Raw genomic sequence first — 25,019 nt, 5'->3', positions numbered from 1 at the left:
TAATCACTACATAATAATGTAAATACACAGAAATTCTTGGACATTGTGTTCAGCTGTGAAACAATTATGGCCGTGGATCAGGATGCAATCCGAATGCCATCTAATAATCTTGTATAACACTCATTTTGTCCTGAAATTAACTAAATTGTACTGCAATTACATGCACATTTGTTCATCTAATAATCCTATTATTCTGAGATTACAGTTCTGAATGACCTTGTTTGATAGTCTTACTGGAAAGCCAGTACTTAGAAGAGGAGTGAGTCAGATTGTTTGATTCTGTGTATCACGTCTGCATTCTGGATGTTTCAGTCTGCGAAAAGGTCCAATTTATTCTCTGCCAAGGTTAATCAGCACCTGCCCTCATCATTTTAGGCTTGTTTCCCCCATGCCGTGCATTTTCCATAATTATACCATTCTATAAATAATACTTATAATCATTCTCAGAAGTGGCAAATGACAAATTTGAACATTATGACGTCAAATAAATTTGATTGTCACTTTTATTATAAAATGAAAGGATTTTTCATCCATAAATACATACAAACTCCACATTGTGGGCATAGAAAAAAATATGTAAATCTTTAGTCAAAAAAAAAACAACAAAAAAAAACAACTTTCACTGCATTTCACTTTCAAGGAAAGAAACAATTCCAGTCAAGGCAGCGCAGTGACTAAGCTCGCCTTTATAGAGTGCTGAGGACCAAGCTACGTATGTGCTTCTTGTGAGCTCAGAGTTTCAGACAAGCTGTGTGATCTCTGTTCAAACCATTTCTAAAGGGGTCACATGACCCGTACAAAAGTTTCACGAACATTAACTTCAAGCCTGTGGTTTAACCTGTCACACTTTTAACAGTATGACATGAAGGTTAAGTCACGACTTGCTTCTTCATGAGTCAATTTCTGGACACAGTTTGACTCAGTCCCACTTGGGTATTAACAAAGTGTCTATCTATTCGGTGACCATCAAAAACTTGCTCCAGAAACAAGAGTCACTCTTCAAGTGGTTAACGTTGCTTTTTGACCCCGAACCTCTTGTTGGGGCTGTGCATTTAAGTGCCTCCTTCAACACGTCAGCATCCACCTCGTGATTGGCCATGGTGTGCGTTTCCATGGCGACATCAGAGCTGGAAAGGGTAATCCTGAAGATATTGAAGTAACGGTTTCGGTAGAGGCAGGCGCCCTGTGCAAGTTGTGTTTTTGTTGATTACCAAGCGAGTGAGATGTTGCAAAGAAGGAAAGGCTTGAGGACGATGGATAGGTTTTTTGAGTTTTAGCAACACCGCACATTCCTTGGGTGTTGGTGAAATGATGTGATCGGATTCCTCAGTCTTTTCCCCCTCCTCTTTGTTCCTGGAGCCCACGTAGTGCTGTACGAGGCTGGGGATGTCAGGGAAGGACTGCAGGCGAGATCTGGCAGGGGAACTGGAGTCCAGACGGAAACGTCCGAGACTGTACTCGATGCGCACATTTGTGGGCCCGCGACCAGTTTTAACGGACAATGTCAACATATAGAGAGGGTGGCTGCTGTCCCGTATCAGGAAAGTACCCTCCGATGCCCCCTGTAGGACAGAGTGGGCCTCACTGGCAGAGATGGCACCCCAGTACCAACCTGGAAAAAGGGGATTATTGAAATTAATTACTGGAGAAAAAAAGTAATTCCAGAAAATGGGTGCCTTTTAAAAAAGCTTCTCATTGCTGTATGTACACATTTTGATATTTATGCCTTACATATACATACATAGATAGAATTATGCTTTCAGAAAGGTCAATTTTTCAGCTATCAAAATAGACCTTTCTGAAAGCATAATTCTATCTGTGTTTATGCATGTATATGTAATATATATTAGCTTGAGAGTAGACACATGGTCTGATAAAATCATAATGGAAAAGGCACCAGTTTTACAGAATGACCCCGGAATGATTTGTGGATTTATGAATGAATCCTAATTATAATAATAGATGTAATAATTAGAATTGTGATCCTACCTGAGGCATCCAGATAGGAGAAATTTTCAGAGATGGCTCTGAAATCTTTGCTAGGGTCCCATAAGGTAACGGTCGTGTGAATGCAGCGAGGAGAAGAGAAGGTCACCACCGGAAACCGGCCCGTTGGATCCGAGGTATCAGGCAAATGAGCTCTTGGGCTGGAAAAAAATGAGAGGAAAAAGTTCAAATTATTTTAATGACTTAAAAGTTTACAATCCTCTCAAAAAGAAAGACATATTAAAATACTAAAGGCACATGTGTGTTTTTTTTAACCAATATTTGTCTTAGAACCAATTACTGTTTGTTCAAATGTGCACAGAAAATACAGTTTTCAGAAATTGCTTATTCGGCTTTTTAATTTCGTTCAATTTAATGGTAATGCTGAGCCATCATGATTTTCAACATTTTCAGTTCTCAGAAGCATAAAGATCGTGAGAAAGACACATAGTTTAAAATTGCCCTGTTACCTTATATATTAGTAATGCCACAGATTACTATTGTATGTTATAATGGTACTATTAACAAAATTATTAATATGAATTATTGCAGACAGCTTCAAATATCAGAAAACAAACCTGCATGATGTTTCACCATTTTTTACTACTATTATACAATATAATAAGATAATTGCTAAATAATTTATAAGTCCGTTTTCACAGGATGCTTAGCGCCATCAGCAAGAATGTGTGGTATTTAATGAACTATTAGATATAAATATTATTTTTTTTGTTGTTACATTTTAAGAAAGATGAGCAGCTAAAACTCACCCTTGAACGCACAGAATCATTGTGAAGATGATATCTTGCTGGATTCCTTAAAGTTTCTTTGTTCCTGAGGTTATACTCGGGCTTGAAAAATAATATGGTCTTCCTTGACCGATGATAAACAGCTCAATAATGATATTTGTCAACCCTAGGAAGGTTGTACAACAGGGTCAGGAGTCTATCGCCGTCTGTCATATAATTGCGCGACGGATTTGTTTAACAAACTACGCGAGTAGCTAAGACGGACATGGTTCTCGAAAACGAGCGGCGTTTATGTTCAGCTCGTGTACTAAAACTGAACAAGAATCGGAGCACTCCAGGGTTTGGCTTGTTCAGTTCGTCTGACTTCCCAGAACGGGTTTTCTGAGAACCCCCCCCCCCCCCCCCTTGTTTAGCGCCTCTGACGCCATCGGCAGTACAGCTCTGTGAAACCACAGAATCAATCCCCTCTTCTTTCTCATTCAAGCATACAGCAGTCTCGTGAGTAATGAACTAGCACTGGAATGATCCTTGAATGACTCATTTGGGAGTTTTATTATGATGATGGTCGGTAATTGCTTCCTGATGTTTGTGATTGACGTTTGAGTATGAAAACGGCGTTTCTCGAGAAACCGCACGTCAAGCGTTCCAAGAACTTTCCAGGAAAACTGAGCGCCTGCCCTGAGTTAAGCCAATCAGGTCCCTCCCATTCGCTGATGCCACGCCCCCTCCAGCGGTCATCGAATTAACCATTTGTTTACTTCTGAAACGAGTTTCTCAAAAAAGACATCATAACCTCTTGTGACCCCGGAAAAATATTTCTTTTAGATGTGAAATTTAAACATTTTAATAGGCCCTTACGTTAAAACATTGTGATATTTTGTGCATATATATGCATCTTAGCGATTGATATATTATAGTATTTGTTTTTTTAATTTATTAACAAATCAAAGTAAACAGAAATGTACAGAAAAATGTCAGAGTGTACAGAACATCCATTCATTAATCAAAAACTATAGTCATTTAAAATATTACAAGTCTATTTTGCTTTTTTATTGACAATGTTCTCCAAACAAGTGATGTAGTCCTTGATCTCCTGGAGAAAGTGAATGAAATTTGACTTGGATCCTGACCATTTCTTTGTGTATGTGGAACTTCCCCAAAACTGATATATTTTAGTTAGTTGGCACTTGATATGCGTTTCTGACGGAGAGTTCATTCTAAACGCTTGTTTTTACTGCCATCTAAAGGCTCTCAGGTGTATCGCATTGTGAATTGCAGTATTTTTGCATGGATGCCCAATTTGCTCTTGTAATTTTACTTAATTTATCAAAAGATCTTGATTTACCAAATAATAATTACCACCATTCAGTGAAAGTTGTTTTTATTTATGCACCAGTATATTCATAAACAATGCAAGAGAGGGCTTAGATTTTCATTTACTGATAGTTAAAATGTATTTTCATTACATATTTTATCTTGTGTATGACCTTTCACTCTAATCACTGACAACAACAACAAAAAAAAGATAAATATAAACGATCCATGTCAACAAAGTCCAGGGCAACCATAAATAAAATTCACTAAACTAATTAAACATGTTTTTGTTTAGATACAACTTTACCTTTTGCTAACCATGATGACTTTAAACAGCTCAATTGCTAGTTGTTGAACTATTCATTCAATTAGACATTTATATTTTCAATGCAGGAAAATTTTTAATGTTTGACACAAAAATGTTTCATTTGGAACTGTTCTGATTACTAACAGAAGCTTATACACAAAATTATATATTTCACAGTAAATACTGTGAGGCCATATAAGTCAATAATGAAGTTATGAGACATGTTTGTGTATTGTAAGAAAAATGGAGACACCCAACTGCAACTATAAAACACATAAAAGGTTATCATCATATTAAAATGAATCTGAATCACATCTAAACCTGCATACATATTTGTTACTTAACCAACTGATTGTCTCTCACATAGCCAAGTATAACATTCTGTCTGCATGTCACATTTGGCTCTTATATATACATGTACAGTATATTTGAATGTGCCCTTTTCCATGTCATGGCTGTAGGTTCTTGGACTTGTGACAGTTTCTTCAGTTTAAAAAAAAAAAAAAAAAAGCTTCTTGGACAAAACTTATTTTCTAGACTTTTAAAAAACACTTAAAATAAGAGCGATCTATGATCTTTACAATAAACACTTTTAAAATGCTTAAAATTTTGTTGAGTTGAATGTGTATGCATGTACGAGATTATGTAACAAAAATATGCTCAGAAAAATTTACAGAGATAAAATTAATTCCTGAGTGTTTCTCTTAAATATATGCACATTAACACACCAAATGAATAAGCATCTGATAACATTGATTAAATACAAGCCAAAGAAAGTTTTAAAAACAAAAAAATCAAAATTAACAACAACTGAGCACAGAATTCCATTTTTTCTCTTTCACTCTACCTGCAGGATGAACAAATTAGCCTGCAAACAGGTGGAAAAATGGAACCGTGGAACATTTAGGGTACTACTGAAGTTCATTTCTCTCTCGCTCTCACTCTCTGTCCTTCCTAGCGATTGCCACCGTTTTCTCCCCCTCCTTTTATTAGACGTTTGTTTCCCCTCTTCCCTGCAGGACCACGAGGTTTGGCGAACGCTTGCTTGTGGGCATGCTGCTTAGGATGGACCTCATCATACAGATATTCCTCTGTCAGCTCCTCTCCACTATCTATCTCCAACTAAAGACACATTTACAAACACACACACAAAAAACAGAAAAAAATTAAACGTAGTATAACTGTATATAAATTGTTTCCTATTCATTAAAGTCAACTTGAAAAGACATTCACAATGCATTTTTGTCCATATTAGGGCTTTTCACACTTTGAAATAGTTAATCCTGGGTCATTCTAAAGCCTGGGTAAAAAAAGAGAGTGTTATCTTGTTTTATTTTACACTGCTCATAATTTACCCAGGCTTAACAATTAATACTGGGTATTCATACACTGCTGTTTCAGACTGCACATCCCTAAACCCTGGGTTAACATTCTTATTTGCATATTTGTGGAATCAATGTCATTGATTGGACAAATGCAGCACACAGTCTGTTTACAAAAAGGTAAACTCAATCTGTTTACAAATTTGTATCCTCATATATTGCTGATTATGCTATCGAGTTTGTACTGAATGGACCCCCTCACCCCCCTTCATCACTTCACACTGTACAAGTTTGCAATGTGGGGTTAAGACATCAAAAGCAGTGCTAACCTGCTTCTAAAATTAGAAAAAGTGGGTTTTAGAATGATGATAACCCGGGGTTAAGTGCAGTATGAAAAGCCCTAATATTTCTAAAAGGAACAGATACATATAAAATATAAAAATATATATATTTTTTTACTTAGGAATAATGTGCATTGATAAATTGTGTACAGCATGACTAGGAATATTCAGCAAGTAAATAATCAAGTTTAAAGGTACAATATGTAACTTTTTTGTTCAAAATGAACTGAATTTAAATGGGTCAATACATCATCAATCCCTCTTACAAAACATGTTTTTTTCTTACTCTGATTCAGTATGGTAAGCCTATTATAATTATATTTTAGACCTGTCAGGATGGTTTTCACAGGAAATTGCGTTCATGTGTCGTTCGCCAGTGCGTGTCTAGTTGCTTCGGCTACTTTGACGTGTGTTTGGTGTGGGAGGTGGCATAAGTTAGTTTCACAAAGAGTGAGAAAGGTTGACACTGAGCATCTAAATTTTGAACTGACAGGGAATTACCTGTTTTTAAAAAACACTGAACAGAGGGGGGGGGGTCTGCTGGCTAAAAGAGCAGAGCTCGTAATAAAACCAGAATCAACATTGGCTTGGCTTTTTGAAGATGGTGAGAACTGAGGGATTAGAAGAGTTGTAAAAGCGAGGTAAGGTTTTTTATTGAACAGATAAATTGCAATATCACAGCAAAATCCCCAGAGTTAAATCAACTCTGCTCAGAGTACATATGGTCCCTCTCTAAGTAGTGTTAAAATAACACTGAAGCAGAGTTAAAGTAATGAGATAATTAAGCAGTTAATAAGGCTGTGACTTAAGTCACTTGTAGTTCTTGTGTTTTTTCTTATTTCTTTAGTGATTCTGCTTGTTAACAGCAGGTGTTCATCACTAATGCACAGTCATTACTTAATTAGATGCTTAATTATCTCATTAAATTTAACTCTGCTTCAGTGTTATTTTAACACTATTTAGAGAGGGACCATATGTACTCTGAGCAGAGTTGATTTAACTCTGGGGATTTTGCTGTATAGTAAAGCATTATTTATTGCAGGGGTGTCCAAACTCTGTCCTGGAGGGCCACTGTCCTGCAGAGTTTAGCTCCAACTTATCACAACACACCTGCCTGGAAGTTTCCTGTATGCTTAAAAACGTTGATTAGCTGGTTTAGGTGTGTTTAAATGGGGTTGGAGCTAAATTCTCCAGGACAGTGGCCCTCCATTGTGAAGGGTCATTTCATTATGGTTTTTGTAGCGCTTTGCTGGAATTTATTTTCAATGAAGTACCATGTCTATTCAGCTAGTCAGCTTGACTTGTTATATCTCTTAAGCCTAGTAGTGAATGTTTTATGAGGAATAAGATAACCATATTCATCTGCAGTCATGCAGCCAAAGCACAACCAAAACAATGTTCTTCCGCAAAATGCATGCAGTTTTGTTTTTTAACTGCTAAAGGCCCAAAAGTTGCATAGTGTACTTTTAATTTTATGTTGACTTTGAACAAAGTTCTGGGCTTTAATATCTCAAGTTGGGAGAAAAATCAAAATGAACATGTCAGAAGTGTGACAGAGTGTGTTTTTACCTTTTTAGCCACTTCTAGGTGGAAGTCCCTCTCTACTTCTTCCAGAAGTCGACTCTTACAGCTGGAATACAGCATTCTTTCCTTAATGCTGCAGCTGTATCCTGGCATGGAGTATATGAACACTATGGAGAGTGATAGAGGAATACATGTGAATAGATTTGCATAAGTGTTATACAGATTGATATAGATGAGATACGTATAAGGAACGGAGGACGGAGTGACTAACCCACAGATTCGAGGTAGTCTCCCTCATGTGAATGTTTGTAGAGGAAGAAGTGGTATCTGGGTGTATCCAGGGGGATCCGGCAGGGTAGATCACGGATGTCTGTCGGGCTGGTGTGCACGAGTTCAATTGTTTCCTTCTCTGTATCTAACTTCTATATATAGAAACAAAAAATTTCTAGTAAGTTTGGAAAGAAAGTATCTGGTAAGAACATATTGTAAATATCTTGTGTCGTACTAGTTGAATGTAGTTAATGCGTCTCTCTGCGAGCTGCTGTAGAGCACGTTTGGCCTCGACCTGTAACGGGAAGGCAAGACCCTGCAGAGTCTGATGTTTGGGGTCCACACTGATCTCAGTTTTCACCTACAAACAAAGACACAACCAATTTTGTATTCCAGCACTGTAAATTATGACATAAACAGTTCCTGACAATCTATTAAAAACATTTTCCCAAACAATTCCAATGAGCTAACCTGGACTCTTGTCATGGAAGACTTATTATATGCCAGTTCTGTTGTTTGGATAAATTTGTTTATGAGGGTGAGAGATGGTGGATAAGAGTATAAAGAAAAGCAAAGCTTTAACATGCTGGATGAGTGTAGATGACAATGTCCATATGAGAGGATCACACAAAACCTATCAAGAACATGTTATTTTCAATTATCTTTATTTTATCCTGATTTAAAATGTTTTAGTGTAGAAACTAGAGAAAATCATAAAAATTACAATAAAAACTAAAGTAAAATATCCAGATGCCTTACATTTCATATGTACACTCTAAAAAATGCTGGGTTAAAAACAACCCAAGTTGGGTTGAAAATGGATAAACCCAGCGGTTGGGTTAAATGTTTGCCCAACCTGCTGGGTAGTTTTATTTAAATCAACTATTATTTAAAAATTGCTATATGGCTAGCTTAAAATAAACCCAAAATAGTTGGGAAATTAAAAAACAGGTGCAATTAGAGGCAACAATAATAGACAAAAGGTGAATGTTTATTAATAAGCTTTAATATTTTATTAATATAAATATAATAGTTTAATTAGTTTAATAAGCAATTTAATAAATGTTTATTGTTTAATAATTATTCATTGAACATTAATAAATGTTCATTTCCAACATACTTTGGGTTAATTTTAATTAAGCAATACAGTAATTTTTAAACAATAGTTGAGTTAAATAAAACTACCCAGCAGGTTGGGCAAAGATTTAACCCTACCGCTGGGTTAAAAACACCCAATTGCTGGGTTTGTCCATTTTCAACCCAACTTGGGTTGTTTTTAACCCAGCATTTTTTAGAGTGTGTTTATTGTCATGAAGTTAGTGTGACAATGCCAAAAAAAAAAAAAAAAAAAAAAATCTTAAAAGGTTAATTCACCCAAAAATGAAAATTCTGTCATCATTTACTCACCCTCATGTCGTTCCAAACCAGTAAGACTTTCATTCATCTTCGGAACAATTCTGAGCGACTTCTGTCCCTCCATTGACAGCTAAGCAATTACCACTTTGATGCTTCAAAAAGTTCATAAAGAGACTAAATAAAACTAATCCATATGAATTGAGTAGTCCAAATTTTCTGAAGAGAAACGATCACTTTTAGGCTTTCATTCACATAAGCATTCATCAACGCACACATCATTTGTGGTAAACAGTTCAAGCATGTTCGCTTGATGTGCAAGAACCAATAAGGTTCATTCTCACGTTTGAGTTTCCACAAGAACCAGTGAGGTTCATTCTCTTCCGCAAGAGGTTTGTTCTCGCGCATCAAGCAGGTTCGGTTAAGCTTCTGTTTATATTGGCTGATCAATTTTTGTATGTGAATAAAAGCCTAAATTTAAACTGTTCAATATATAAAGTGATCATGTTGCTTTAGAAAATTTGGACTAGTCTAAACCACTCAATTCATTCAATAATTTTACAATCTCTTTATGAACTTTTTGAAGCGTCAAAGTGTCAGTTGCATAGCTGTCAATAGAGGGACAGAAATCACTCGGATTTCATGAAAAATATCTTCATTTGTGTTCCTAAGATAAACTAAAGTCTTACAGGTTTGGAACAACATGAGGGTGAGTAAATGATGACAGAATTTTCATTTTTGGCTGAACTATCCCTTTAATGTTCGTAAAAAAGAAGATTATATTCTTATTGCACATGTATGTTGCAATCAAACAGATTCCAAAGTCGTTGTGTTGGTAATATAATAATTATTTTAAGGATTTGAGGTTTGTCCTTCAAATAAATTTAAAAGAACACTGTTGTAATCAGCATACAGTTAGCACACATACACACAGTATTGTGTTTTACACAATACTGGCAGTGCTCACCTGTTTAACTCTGCCCTGCAACCATAAAGATTGAACACAGAATATATTAAAACAAAGAGCTGAAGTTATTCATGGATGTATACTATAATTATGATTTTAGATAGATGTCTGCACTCTCTAGTCGTTTTTCACCTCTGTGATTTTGATTCGCTGTAGCTCCTGCTCGGCCGCAGTCAAGGGTGCTGGTGCAGAACACGAAGTCACATGTCGCAGGTAGCCCTGAAGACAAACGTCCTCCTGGTGATGGGGAAAAATACAAAAAAATTGACTCAAATTTTATGTGTATTTATTATATTATTTTAGCAATTATTTCAATTTGTCAGAAGTCATAGAATTCCTTTTTTTAATTTCTCTGATATTTATTTTCACCAGTGTGGTTTATTATTAATAGATCAAAAATTATATACACTTAATTAAATTAATAATAATAGAATAATTCATAGATGACCTGAAATGGTCCTTTCAATATGTAAAAATTATTAATAAATTCTTAGCTATATTTACAACTTCCTCCCATAAAACTTTGTTGTTGTTTGTTCAATATTGTATGAATCTAGAGTATATATTTAGTCTTCTCTGTGTTGACCATTACTGGTAATCATTTCCAAGAACACTGCCACAAGTGTCCAGTTTCTAAATTAAGGAACAAGGTGGTCGACTCTGCAAACTTTTTCAACTGTAAATAATACAGCTTCAGGGTATTTGATTGACAGCTGAAGACAGATGGCAGGTGGACTGAGTCCATTTATCAGCAGATCCCTCATTATAACTATAAGGACTTCACAGAGGCAAAATTGTATAAACAAATTAACAGTAGTCCATATATAAAATTGGTGGAAGTGAATATAATAGTAATAATACAAATGAATAAAAAATATTGAAAATGATAGATACAGCTCCCTTTGTAAATCTGGAGAGTAGAAAACCATTTATCCATTTTACTACCCTAAAATATTCCTTGTTCTTGATATTCCTGTGTATACTAGTACCTCAACTGTGCCGAACATATCATCTTTGACGTGTCCACCACCAAACTCTTTTTTAACTGTGGCACGAGTGGCAGCATACAGCATCTTGTGTCGGACCTGTAGAAATAGACAAATGCTCTCTTTATGAAATAAATAAACAATATTTGCTATCTTCAAGTGCAAGGTGTCATTTTTTGTTTTCAGAAAATAACTGGCTTTCAATAAATTACAGTTGTTATCCATTAATATATATGGTGAGTTTGTAAATAGAATTTAAATAGATGAAAATCAAAAAAACAAGAATAAATGTTCTAATTTTTATTTAGAAAAAAAGAGAAAAATGATGATCGAAAGAATCTAACCCTTCAAACTTGAAAATTCAACTATATTACATATATACAAGTCTTTTTGTGACACTTGGTTGCACAGTTTTCATTCAGGAGAAAACATTTTCATACACGCATACATATACTACATATGCACACATACATGCATGCAAACATTTACCACACGGACAAATTATACAGATGCACACACCAAATACGAAATGCGAGTCTCACTTAGCCTCCTCCCAAAAATCATCCCAATCGACTGTGTACTCCTTCGCCATGTTTTCGTTTGTTTCTTCTATTATTTATGCGATCCAAAACTCCCTAAACTGCCGCGCTCCATATCTCTCCCTTCAAATCCTCCTTCCACCCGCTCTCCCCGAAAGCGGCTGCCATTTGCTGATGAAAGGCACGAAATTACCATATGTTGCCGAAAAACCCATGTTGTCTACTGTCTATAGCAATTTGAATTATTACGATAGCGCAAACGGTTCAAGAGTTACGGTAACATAAATACAGCTTGGGTGGATGTGTTGCCGACGACACATCCGGTTTTAAAGGGTTAAGCCTCCGTGGTGGCAATGGCAACGGGGCGTGGGCCCGTCATCGCTGCTTGCAGCTATATTATGGATTTATTAACAAACATAATTTATCATGATAAAAAAAAATAAAAATAAACATTAAAAAGTATTATGCAGTCATTTAAGACATTTTTTGGCATAAAAGGTTCTTTAAATTTGAATCCTGGGGCCTCATTCATAAAAAGTGCATATGCACAGATTTGATCTTAGAGTGTGCGTATGCTAAAATCCATGCTGATTTATAAAATAGGTCTTTGACGTGGAAAAGTGCTTAGCGCCACGTCAGGTTCTAAGCAGGCAAACGCACTTTTTCCTTGTGGCAGAGTGGAGTACTGCAAGTATTTGGAAATCTAATAATGGAATAATAATAAAACCCTGTTAGCATAATTAATTACACAGCATTATAGTTCAGTTATTTAGTATGCAAACTGTTCCACACTTTTAAATTATGTCGGCCAATCTATAGGCTATAAAATGGCCTATTATGCAGAAATAGTTTTCATATCTGGTATAATCTACGCATGGTTTTTCATGGTGATTCATTTTCTCTGAATCACACATGCACACATTTGAGAAATGATCTTAGATCAGATGTATGGTTGGTTGGTCAAATGGATGATTTCTACACAATATTTTATTAATGAGGCCCAAGAACCGTAGGGTCCTTTATTTATGCCCATTTTTTTCTTAAGAGTGAGGATGTTCTAATTGGTTACTAGAAGGGTGCTTAAAAGCTAAGGTCCAAAGAACCATGTTTCGATTGTTCTATTTAAAAATAATAATGGTTATCCATGAGTTCTCGTTCTTAGGTTCACCAACTATAAATCAGTTTTTTATTCTATAAATAGAACCTTTATTATTTTTGAATGTATGTTTCTATATGAACAACTGCATAAGCTATTCCTGCTAATCAGATCACAAGTTTTACATCATGTCCGGATGTTAAAACCTACAGGAGACTGGTCAGGTGACCAAGAGATGAAGAGCCACTCATAGCCTTGAGCGTTCTTAGAATCCAACCGGTATAAAATGTAGCAGGGCTCGAGAGGGTCCAGCAGGGGGAGCAGGAAGTGGTCATAGTCTTTTTCCCAGCTTTGACGCGGTTCTCTATATGCCCCCAGCACCAGCTGCTCTGAAACACACATAAAAAAGCTCTATCATTACAAACCTGATGCAACCATCATTGCACACAACTATCCAGAAAAAAACCTGTTGCGTAATTTATATTGCATCAAACAGATCAATCTAAATGTGTTTACAAGGCTAGCCTTGGGTAATGGCCTACTGCTGATAACAAATCAGTGAAATATTATCCATTATCTACATCCTGCTATAAAAAGAGTATGACACACTTTGTATCTTACACCCAAAATAGCACATGCTGCTTAGTTCACCTAGAGACACATACACAATAATACACATCAATTTAATTTCAGTCATAGCTTATATATAGTGTATCAAACAATCCAGTACTGGGAGATGTCTGATAGCACAATATATTCTTGTCAGCAATGAACTGATAATCATATCATCTTTAATGAACTGAACCATATTTATTTGTTTTCGATAAAACTGGTCATTGGAATATGGTCACTAGATACTGCTGATATTTGTATTTCAGATAATATAATATAATATAATATAATATAATATAATATAATATAATATAATATAATATAATATAATATAATATAATATAATATAATATAATATAATATATATTTTTCAGTGCTTTGTGAGCGAACAAAGCAAAGTTTCTCAAGGGAATGCAATACTTTTTGAGAGAACCTGAAAGTTTTGTGAGCAAATGCAGAGTTTCTTGAGGGAATGTAAGATTTTGTAAGCGTTATTTAATAATTTAATTAATTATACTTTTTTCTCTGATCTCTTTTTTTTTTTTCATCGTCATGTCTCCTTGGGGAGTACACTGCAGTTTACTGCAACTTTGAATGAATTTAGTATGTTCTTGCTCTTATTTGCAAGAATAATGCGTGTACTCCAAAAGTGCACACTATTCACAGTGGCTATGATGAATAAAATTTTAGTTGTAACATATGCAAATATAATTAAAATATAATTATCATAAAACAATTAAAGACACAGCAAAGTTACACAAAGATTAGAGTTCCACTGAAAGTGATATCATCAGATGTGATTTTAAGGGCCTTATTTTTACGGCATCATAAAATGCTCATCACAACAGTTCTAAGAAACAGTTACTGCCCATATAAAATGTAGTGTTCATATTTATGAGGCTTTTTAAATTCTCTGTAACACTTGTAAGACAGGTTTTCAAACAATAATCCAGTAAGAATCCATTGGTAACCATTTTCATATAGTAAATAATTAGATCTTTCAATAATTTCCTCTTTTTTTCTTGACCGTATTCACCCATCAGCCAGTTAAGCAACACAAAAACGCACACCCACAAGAAAAACAGGAAGGTAATAGCACTGATGTAAGCACATTTAATGTTACAGATGTCACACCTGATCCTACTGGTTCTTCATGTCCTTTGGTCTATTGTCTCAGTTTACAAACTTCACACTGATCACATCACACTGAAACATACGACGAGAACACCCTCTGTACTGAAGCACTGGAAGGCTTCATCTTTTCTAATGGGTCATCTTTCTTCCCAACCTCTTCATCATTCCTTGAGAATAGTGCACTGTGCTGGTGCACGTCCTCCAGAGCCCCACCCTCTGCTTTCAGGCATCAATACTCAGATTAACCACTATGGTTCTCAGTACGCATCTCTTATCACATCAATAATCTACTTACCAGTACATCTGTTCACTTCCCTTCCTGCTGTTCTCAGCTTTTCTTTGTGTGTAAAAGTGCTAATCTAACAGATGATGCTGTTTTTGTTTAAAAACCCATTGAGTATATTTAAATTTTAAACATTTTTAAGTATATTTTTATTTCATTTTTGTTTTTTGAATAGGTTTTTGAATTTTCTTGGGTGAATGTTATGTAACAGATGACAGTTCACTCCAAAATCAAAAGACAAAAATATATATTAAAAAAAAAAAAAAATCTAAAATTTATACATACATTTATACATTTACATACAATATATATACATTTTAGATTTTTGTCTTTTGATTTTGTTTACTTGAAAAGTATGGCAATTAAGTTTTATTGTGATGAATTACTAATTAATAACAATTAATAATGATGAAAAAGAGATTTTTTTGCATTATAGCTTTATGGTTACGATAAATGTTGTGAGTATTATTATTATTGAAAAATTTAAATGGTCCTAAAAGTCTATTACTTTATGTAGAGGAGAAGTGATTCAAAGTGTATTTCAGTATTGACAAAGCTGTTGGCTGGACTGCTGTATACTGAATGAAACAACATTCCTGCTATAACAGTTTAGACGAGTGCAATCACAGTCAAGGCCGGTGGATTAAAACATCTAAAGGTTGTGCAGAGTGACTGAATGATTTGAATGCACCTAACTGAAATAAACCTTTAATGAGCACACAGTCAAAAACATCTAACCACATCTAATACAAACATCACCCACCCACATACATGTCACTAGTCCAAATGACCTTGGAGGGGGATTTCCTGATGGTCTTTTGCAGCAGCTGCTATTCTGAGGTTGCACACATTCCAGCTATCAGCACAGACACATACTTTCCATCAGCCTTTTACTCACCCCTTAACAACACACATACAGAAAGCTGTTTGCACACATATATGTGCCATTATGAAAAGATAAACGTCTACCTCCCTGAGTTCTGTCATACAAATACATTCATTTAAAAGAATATCACACATATACACAACCTGGGTAAATAACTAAGTTTATAAACCGCATGTCGCCAGAGTGCCCACAAAGCTATGGCTTCAATGTTTTTCTATTACCAGGAATACCAACTAGCACCTGACCATGTGGTCTGCTCTACCCACCAATAAGAGTTAGGATACACATGTGACTCGGTAACCAGAAAGATCCAAAACTGTGTTGACCTGTTTTATGTTTCCTGAAATATCATCTCTGTGAGACTCAAAGGCAGCCTGTGAACCCAAAACAGCCCGATCTATTCAGACCCAGACGTCTTCCTACGGCCCAGGCATCAAACAGACAGTAGCCGAGACATATAGCAACAACCAGCCTAAATTGTATCATCCACTTGTGACTAGGCAGCCATTACAGGTGTCAGAACAGCTGGAGTTGTCCAATATGGCCACGCAGGCTGACAAGAAATGTTATGTAGCCTATTAGCAACCATTATGTATCCTGGACAAAACTGTCCAACATAATTGCGTAGTTTTATGCTAAATGTTACACAAGGTTATTGTATAGGTAAGAGTAAGCTAATGTAAACTGAAATGTACAATCACAAATTAATTTGCACTGCTACGGCACTCAAAAGTTCAGGGTCAGTAGGCCTACGATTTTTAATGTTTTTGAAAGAAATCTCTTCTGCTTACCAATGCTGCATTTATTTGAAAAAAAAAAAAAAAAAAAACAGTAAAAACTAGATGAAAAAAGTTTGTCAAGACAAACTTTAAGTTGGCTTGAAAAAGCCGGTCCAGAAAGTTTGAATCAATTTTTTTCAGTTTGAAAGTTCTAGTTTAGTAGTTTAGATAGATAGATAGATAGATAGATAGATAGATAGATAGATAGATAGATAGATAGATAGATAGATAGATAGATAGATAGATAGATAGATAGATAGATGTCAGGGTAATCAAGGTGTTGCTATGCGGTTGCTAAGATATTCGGGGTGGTTGCTAGGGTGTTAATATACAGTTGCTAGGGTACTTGGGGTGGTTGCTAAGGTGTTGCTATGAGGTTACTAGGGTACTCGGGGTGGTTGCTAAGGTGTTGCTATGAGGTTGCTAGGGTACTCAGGGTGGTTGTTAGGGTGTTGCTATGCGGTTGCTAAGGTATTCTGGGTGGTTGCTAGGGTATTGCTATGTGGTCGCTAAGGTACCTGGGGTGTTTGCTAAGGTATTGCTATGAGGTTGCTAGGGTACTCTGGGTGGTTGTTAGGGTGTTGCTATGCAGTTGCTAAGGTATTCTGGGTGGTTGCTAGGGTGTTGCTATGTGGTTGCTAAGTTATTATGGGTGGTTGCTAGGGTGTTGCTATACTCGGTACTCAGACTGGTTTCTAGGATGTTACCAGGGTGATTTGTGTGGTTGCTAGGTGGTTGCCATGGTGTTCTGGGTGGTTGCTATGTGGTTGCTAGGCTGTTCTGGGTGGTTGCTATGAGATAGATAGATAGATAGATAGATAGATAGATAGATAGATAGATAGATAGATAGATAGATAGATAGATAGATAGATAGATAGATAGATAGATAGATAGATAGATAGATAGATAGATAGATAGATAGATAGATAGATAGAGTTTATGAGTTTCAATGAGTTTCAATGGATTAGAAATAGCACATAGAATGGCAGCTTTATTGAGTCTTGACAGTTGGAGTTTGAAAGTCTTGGCTCATTTGAACATTCCGTCAATGAAAGTCAATGGGATTTTTCCGAGCTTTAATAGTCCTTTTTAGGAAAACCATAAGTCGGATCAGTTAGAAAATATATAGCACACTAATTCAGAACAGTTTGAAGGTCTGAGCCGAGTTTGTAGTTAAAGCTCTAGGAGGGGTTAGTCAGAAATTTTAGTCTCAGACTAAAATTTTGAAGAATAGAACATTAGCATATTTTAAACAAAATCTTTTGTAACATTAGCCTATAATGTCTGTACTGTCACTTTTGTCCTTTTTTTCTGTAAAAAAAAATCGCGCTATTGAACAGTTACGCTACTTCAGTCACAAACTGTCGAAGAACACATTCTGTTTTATCATAAATGTAAAGTTACTGAATGTAAGCCCAACTTTACTCTTTTTTGTATAGATTTAAAACTATTTTATGACTCGCTTTGTACATCGTTCAACAAGAAAGCTGCAAAAACTGCACAACTGCTAAAAAAAATATGATTTCATTATAATGCCTGTGTATCTCCTGAAAATGTTTATTGTTTTTTAATTTTTTATTTTTTTATTGTATATTGTTTTTTTGGGGTTTTTTTGTCTTAAGCAAGAGAAAAAAATAAAATATTTCATGTATCCCCTGTATGTTGTTTAATAATTAATAATAAAAATGTTTCCAAAGTTGGAGCTGTGAGAGTACGTAGGCCTACACGCATCAAGAGAAGTCATGTTAGGTAATGACAGAATGACTTCACTCAAATTTGATAGTGTTTTGCCCTTTTCTTCCCAGCAACTGGATCTTGTCATCTGATAGTGAGCTAACATTTCAACAGTACCTGACACTCGGCCTCGTACGCAAACCCACGCTCACACATGCGCTTTTACTGCGACAAAGAACAGTTTATCGTTCCATGACCTCTGCACAGTTAAGCCTTCAAGAGCCATTCAGTTTTGACGTCAAATGGCGTGTCATCTGACCAACAGCAACATGTGAATGCAGAATCAAAATACATTGTGAAATGTGTTTTGGTCCTATTTCCTCATGTCAGCTGATGCCTGGGCGGTAAAACAACAACAACAAATAAACACCAACAAACAAGCATTACAACACAACAAATTATTGATTAATATAACATTAAGATAAAAAATAAAAGTCAGTGGATAATGTGATACTATATGAATTTATCAGTAAAGTATTCATTGACAGTAGCCTACATGAATTCATAATTTTAATTAACCCATAATTAATTCAATGGTCTAATTGTATTTTAACAGATTAATTGTTGCTAGTTGACTCATATTGTTACATATTTACACCATTTTGATTTATGATCATTTTAATTCTCCTCTAGGGTTCTTGAACATACAGGAAGTGAAAATTAAGGCCATTAACTGACTGAAACATTGATCTTGTACTAACAGAAAGTATTAAAAAGTACCAAGTTACAACAACCATGTTTTTTGGACAAGGTACCATGGTTATACTATGATTTTTAGACATGTATAATGTAAAAATTTTTGAATTCTGCCAAATGCATAGTGCATTGCATTCATTTGGAATCATTATATTCACAATCATGATACAATGGTATGCTAGTGTGTTGCTGCCAAGACCAGGAATACTATTGGAACATTTTATCCCAATGAATGCTAATATTTTCTAGGACTTGTTAAGATTAACATGGTTAAGATTCATAAAGAGTTGATCTACAGGCAGTTATAAATTAGTTAAAAAATGAACGTGGTTTATTGGTCAACAACTGTGCATTAACATTACTGTTGGATTTGTTTTGTTCTCAAGATACTAATTCACCTTTCTAATTCATTAAATTCCCCATGAACTGAGTGAACCCCTCAGACCCCCCGCTCACTCACCGTCTCTGATCAACACCTGGATGAGGCGACCGGTTCCACTTCGTGCCCGGGCCAGGAACTCCCTCAGCTCCTCTGTAACCACCAGAACCAGAAACATGGCGGGTCAGTGTGGTGCCTTAATTCCTACCCGCCAAGGATCCTTCTGAAGTTGGATGAAGCTGGACGCACAGGTCAGGTCACCTGGAAGATCTTCTTTTATAAACTATCTTCAAGCAATGGTAGTGCCAGATTTGTGTGTGTTAACCTATCAGAAACTAAACGATATACAGCAGCAGTAAGAGTTTATGATGGAAGAGTTTGGTGTTTGAGAGCGTGTGCTATCCAAGTGAGAGGGCATGTGAGAGCAGCAAGTGTGTGAGAGAAGGCTCCTGTAACTAGGACAGGATCGTGTGTGCTTGCAGAAGGAACCCGATACCTCTTGCCCCAAATTTAGCAGGCACACTGTCTGGCCTTGGGTAACAGCCTGACCATCCCCCAGCACAGCCCCGGGGGCAGGCTTTTAAATAATTTGATTTGGATTTGAAAGTAATGTATTTAGGATCAATTCATTCCCCCAAACTAAACTCAATTCATACCTCGTACCACCCTCTATTGGGCAGGTAAGGAATTGCATAACTGAATGATGTACTTTGTTGTTACTTCATTGGTCAGCATCTTCCCACCATAACGACAAGTTTTTCTTTTGTTTCTAATTTTATATATATATATATATAAAACAATCTAGTTTAATTCTAACTTTTCAACGAGGCAAAATCATTTTCTGTGTTAACAGACAGCATGATGCTGTAAAGTGATCTTTATTTTCTTTATTCAGAGAGATTACTGTTCAAAACAACAAACTCATGTTCTGACGTAATTCGTACATTTTATAACTAGTCTCTTTCTGGTATCACTGCATGTAGCCTATTGTAAAATTATAAAACATTACACGGTTCACTGGTTCACATGATTGTATCTAGACATTTTCATTTTAAAATTATAAACATTTACAACATACTTAATGTTACCTTGGCATTAAATTACAAACAAAACCTAACACTGGGTGTTTCTAATACAAAGGCTGAGGTAATGACAATATTTGACATCTTTATCACTTATCAATCCCTTATATTTGTTTAAAAAGTTTTACCACATTTCAAATTAAAGCCAAATCAGTCTTGCAATGATAAATTCATGTTATGTATCCTAAATACACACAATTAAATATTTCACTTTTTGGACAATTTGACAAGATTACAGCTTGTCAATGACAAATATATTGTTTTACAATAGTTACCTTTTCTTCACACATCTCAAGCTTGGGGTTCACTGACACAACTGGTTCTTTTGTAATGGTTTTGTACACACTTTTTTTTAAAACTCTTTATTGGTGCAAACATTATTCATACAAAAATAAAAATGCCTTACTTCACTTTTTGTGTATATTTTCAAAACATTAAAAAAGTTATATTATGATGGATTTCATAGTTTGGGACAAAGATAAATAAATTCCATACATAAAAACAATAGTCATTTTAAACAGTTTTAATGTGACTTTCTTAAAAGAAAAAAAAAAGTTGAAGCCTGTAAATAAAACTAAACCCATGTTGGTCATTCTGACAAACTGAGAAAGCTAATGAAAAATACCCATTTGGATTGCAAAGTAACCTCTGGAAATATTTAATGGATTAAAGAGAACATATAGCTGCAACTGCACAATCTTCATTTAAAGCATTGAAGTAACTCAAATTCTCCCAATTCCCCCCAAAACTAGAGTAAAAACAACTGTTTCATCAATAAGTGCAAAGTAACTTGAACAAAATTAAATCAAACTTGAGAGAAGGGTGGTCAATGGATATTGGTTATCAGTTTTCTGTTTTCTGAGCAATTCACAAGAATGCTGGTATTATTATAAAAACCTGAAAAAGAATGGCATAAAAGCAATTTTCACACACACACACACACACACACACACACACACACACACACACACACACACACACACACACACACACACACACACACACACACACACACACACACACACAAGGTACAAACAACACGCTATGAGCATTAAATGCTGGAAAGACTTCAAAACCATATCTTTAGACAGTTGTATTGTAATTTGGACATGTTTATTTTAAAAATGTTTCACTGACATTTCTTCAGACTGCACAAGATACTAAATCTACATATGCCGAGTTCTGCTATCGTTTGATTAGCTAAGATCAGTTCTGCAGAAATGTTTTACATCACCTTTTGCACAAGCCAATTTTATCAAGCACTTTAACAAATGCAATCTCAAACAAAACAAATGTTAACAAATTACTTTACAATGTTTTACAAAAAAAGTTTTAATGATACAGATATAAAATGAACAAAGAAATACAACTTATTTACAGTCCAAAAGTCCTAGGGTGAGCAAACCCATGTGTGCCAAGAGAAGGGTTAATGCTGCCACCTGCTGGAAGAACACGACACTTCTGACAGCTGCCCATCAGTCATCAATCGTGGGTAACCAGAACGCCTGTGGAAGTGAGATTTCAGATGGACATATCAGATTATTGTGAACTGATGCAGTGACCACTGTAGTACTTATACAGATGTAACCAGGCCTGCAGGGGAATATGACACCACCTATTTTTCTAAAATTATATATTACATCTATTTTTTTTTTTTTTGTGTGGAAATTTCCCCTAAAACCAGTGCAGAAAATGTGAAAAGGTGCACATATTACATTTGGGCCAGGCTATAATAAATATATCACATAAGTTTCTACCTGATGGTTAAGCCTTACCATGTTAGAGCAGGCACTGGCAAAGGTCATGAATTTGGGGTTAAACTGCAGACAGGTGACAGGACCGGTGTGCTTCCCATCAAGAAGTGCTACTTTCATCCCACTCTCAGCATTCCACACATGGATCTTCCCATCTTCTGATCCTGAAAACCCATATGTTGAGGAGACAGGCATCACCCTCTGTAAACTTAGCCCTTTCTCAATCCGTTGAGGAGCGTTGGTGAAGACTTACCGATCATGATGAACTGAGAGTCTGGTGTGAAAGAAGCCTCCAGAATGACACCTTTACTGTTGTTATAGCCCTGCAGTAAGGAAGAGGGACACACTCCATGAGACACTTAAACTTGGCAAATCCCAATTCAAAACTAAACTATTTTCTTACCCCAAACGAGTGGAGAACGGCTCCTTTGAAAGCATCCAGCACTCTGAGCGTTCCTCCATTGGTGGAGACCAGAATGAGCTTTCCGTCATTGCTGAACTTGAGACCCGTCCACTCACACGTTCGCTCATATTGTAGTTTAAATGTGGCGAATGGGCCCTGAGGAGATAGAAAAGTATTAATTTATACCATTTTAATAGTCAGATTTCATTACTGCTTCTTGGATGCCGTTTTAGACAGTGTTACCTTATCAAAGGACCGAAGATCGTAAAGTTTGACCATCTCAGAGTTCACTCCCGCAGCAAAAATCAACCCTTCAGGATCAAATGAACACACGGGTTTCCCTTGCAGGTGCATGAGGCCCTGTGAACACAACCAAGATTAGAATCAAAAGATAGACTAACAAGAAAAACACCAACCCAAAATAAAAATACCGCTTACCTGACAGTTAGGTGAGCGAAGGTCCCACAGACGAATAGTTTTATCAAGTGAGCCAGAAATGAATGTGTCATCAACAGGAGACATAGACAGAGCAACAACCCTGAAAGGGCATTAAAAATGAGCGCTATAACTCAAATGCTTATTAATAATTAGAAGTATGAAACCAAGAACAGACATAATTTAATGTCACAGATCCTCACCTCTTATTATGTCCAGGAAAGTAGCGAATGTACTTATTGTCATGTAGGGACAGGTATCGTATAGTATCTGTAGAACCACATTGGTAGTGAGAAGAAAATGTCAAATATCAAAGTAAAGCTAAAAAAAGAACATTTTATAAGAGGATTTGTAAAATGTAAGGTATACGGTGTCAGATGAACGGGCTCAACCCTGGGCAAGGCAGTAGTCTGTACAGTTAGCTCCTTAACAGGGCAGAATAACAGACCCTAAAAACTGTACAAACAACTACCTCAACCCAGAGCAGGCACAGGGAGACAGCCTCACACAAACATCAGGAGGAAACCACTAATCCAACATAAACATAAAAGAATGAATAATGACAATTTTCATTTTTAGAATTACATATATGCTATTAATCTGTCTAATATGAAGTCATATAACTGCACGTAATTATACAAACAAATATACAAATAAAATGTGACAAAAATTATGTACTTTTGGGTGAAATAAAGCATATCACATTGCTGGAAACTGCTGTCATAATATGTAAAAGAATGCATACTGAACAACCTTCTTCTGCATAAACATCTGGATAACGTTTTATCCACATCGAAACAAACCTGAAAGGCATAGAAACTGAAAAATAACATCATACTTTGAGCTTATAAAGTCCTACCATCAATCTTGTTAGAGCTGTAGACGACAGTGTTGGCGGCATGAGTGTATCTGATGAGATCCACACCATACTTCTTACTGTAAAGCGTCCGTTTGGGTCTGATATAAAAGGACAGAAGAATAAATAAGTTAATCTGCTTGCTTAGATGACGTTACATGAAATGTCTGTGTATAAACACGGAACACTTCACCTTAAAAACAATATATTTGACTTTACACTCACAAGGCGGACAATTATCTCAGAAAGAGGCGTGGATGCTAATGGTTAGCATGCGACCTCTGCTTGGACTATATTTCGACTCGTTTAAGCGAATCGGTTCTTTCGAAAAGATCCGGTTAAAGGATCAGTGATTCTTTACGTCATTACATGGTCCTTGACGTCCGAGATTGGCATTTTAAATTAAACCATACTAGCGTTATCAACAACGGTTTTTATTATAAATTAACTTAGAATTTAAATATAATTCGCATTTTTAATAAACAATACTAAACTAGATTCGAGTAAAACGCATGATAATAAAAATGGCGAGTCAGTGAACCGGTTCAACTGATTCATTAAAAAGATCCGACTCATTCACGAATCGGACATAGCTACTGTACATAAACACATTCAAACCACAACACTCGCTATGAACAGTAATATCCATAAATCTCATTTCTTATTGCGTATGTAGTCGATTTTAATCTTCCACATATCTCGTAATGCGCCTGTAACCAAGATCAGTGGTTTAAAACCCCCAGTTATGAACGAAACGGAACACCAGCAGACAGTTGTAGGAAAACCACATTCATTTGCGACTTACTTTCCCTCCTGGCAGTCGTATAAGACAATCGAGTCATCATCACTACTCGATATTACAGTTTCGCCGTTTGAACTGAAGTCAAAGCAGTTGATTTTGTCCGAATTCTCTCGGAAAACCTTCGCAACCCTAAAACTCCGCAGCACATTGTCTGTGAGTTTCATTGTGGCCTTTCTGCCTGGCCAGGCGTTGGGGATCGTCAAAATAAAAACAGCGAGTAAATCTGGATCTGGTTAATCAGTGCTGTGGGTTGCGAGTGTGTCGTGATATTATTTTTTAAATGAAAATAGTTTTCAGATGTGCATTTCTGTCACGTTAAAAAAGCCCGCCGACAAAATTCGTCAATGAACTGGATTACGGAAGACGAGATGAAGCTAGAGGTAGTAAAGCGGTTTACAAAATGGCCACCACACCTGCGAGCGTTTTAGAA

General features: G+C 36.0%; 3 protein-coding genes across 4 annotated transcripts; all 3 read right to left on the bottom strand.

The window, feature by feature from the left end:
- Positions 1-27: 27 nt before the first annotated feature.
- Positions 28-3,105, bottom strand: cisha (cytokine inducible SH2-containing protein a). Its single transcript, XM_067373466.1, has 3 exons — positions 2,757-3,105; positions 1,990-2,147; positions 28-1,612 (listed from the first exon to the last, which is right to left on the bottom strand). Exons 1-3 carry the CDS (start codon positions 2,774-2,776, stop codon positions 1,122-1,124), a joined length of 669 nt encoding a protein of 222 aa, XP_067229567.1. The 5' UTR covers positions 2,777-3,105; the 3' UTR covers positions 28-1,121.
- Positions 3,106-4,845: 1,740 nt separating this feature from the next.
- On the bottom strand, positions 4,846-19,771 carry twf2 (twinfilin-2). 2 transcript variants are annotated; one of them, XM_067373179.1, is made up of 9 exons: positions 19,339-19,771; positions 12,965-13,143; positions 11,123-11,218; positions 10,266-10,370; positions 10,134-10,148; positions 8,049-8,174; positions 7,815-7,965; positions 7,589-7,710; positions 4,846-5,478 (listed from the first exon to the last, which is right to left on the bottom strand). In XM_067373179.1, the coding sequence occupies exons 1-9, from the start codon at positions 19,433-19,435 to the stop codon at positions 5,311-5,313; spliced, it is 1,059 nt and encodes a 352-aa protein (XP_067229280.1). In that variant the 5' UTR covers positions 19,436-19,771; the 3' UTR covers positions 4,846-5,310. The 2 variants fall into 2 exon arrangements, with proteins under 2 accessions (XP_067229280.1, XP_067229281.1); XM_067373180.1 differs by lacking the exon at positions 10,134-10,148.
- A 350-nt stretch (positions 19,772-20,121) lies between these two features.
- On the bottom strand, positions 20,122-24,986 carry wdr82 (WD repeat domain 82). Its single transcript, XM_067373181.1, has 9 exons — positions 24,593-24,986; positions 23,791-23,888; positions 23,135-23,201; positions 22,935-23,034; positions 22,740-22,856; positions 22,497-22,652; positions 22,347-22,416; positions 22,115-22,257; positions 20,122-21,844 (listed from the first exon to the last, which is right to left on the bottom strand). Exons 1-9 carry the CDS (start codon positions 24,751-24,753, stop codon positions 21,815-21,817), a joined length of 942 nt encoding a protein of 313 aa, XP_067229282.1. The 5' UTR covers positions 24,754-24,986; the 3' UTR covers positions 20,122-21,814.
- Between the last annotated feature and the right edge of the window lie 33 nt (positions 24,987-25,019).

The sequence above is a fragment of the Chanodichthys erythropterus genome, chromosome 21, assembly GCF_024489055.1.
Source record: "Chanodichthys erythropterus isolate Z2021 chromosome 21, ASM2448905v1, whole genome shotgun sequence".
NCBI classification, from domain to species: domain Eukaryota; kingdom Metazoa; phylum Chordata; class Actinopteri; order Cypriniformes; family Xenocyprididae; genus Chanodichthys; species Chanodichthys erythropterus.
Note: the sequence above shows the minus strand (reverse complement) of the source record. Positions and strands in the feature narration are given on the sequence as shown.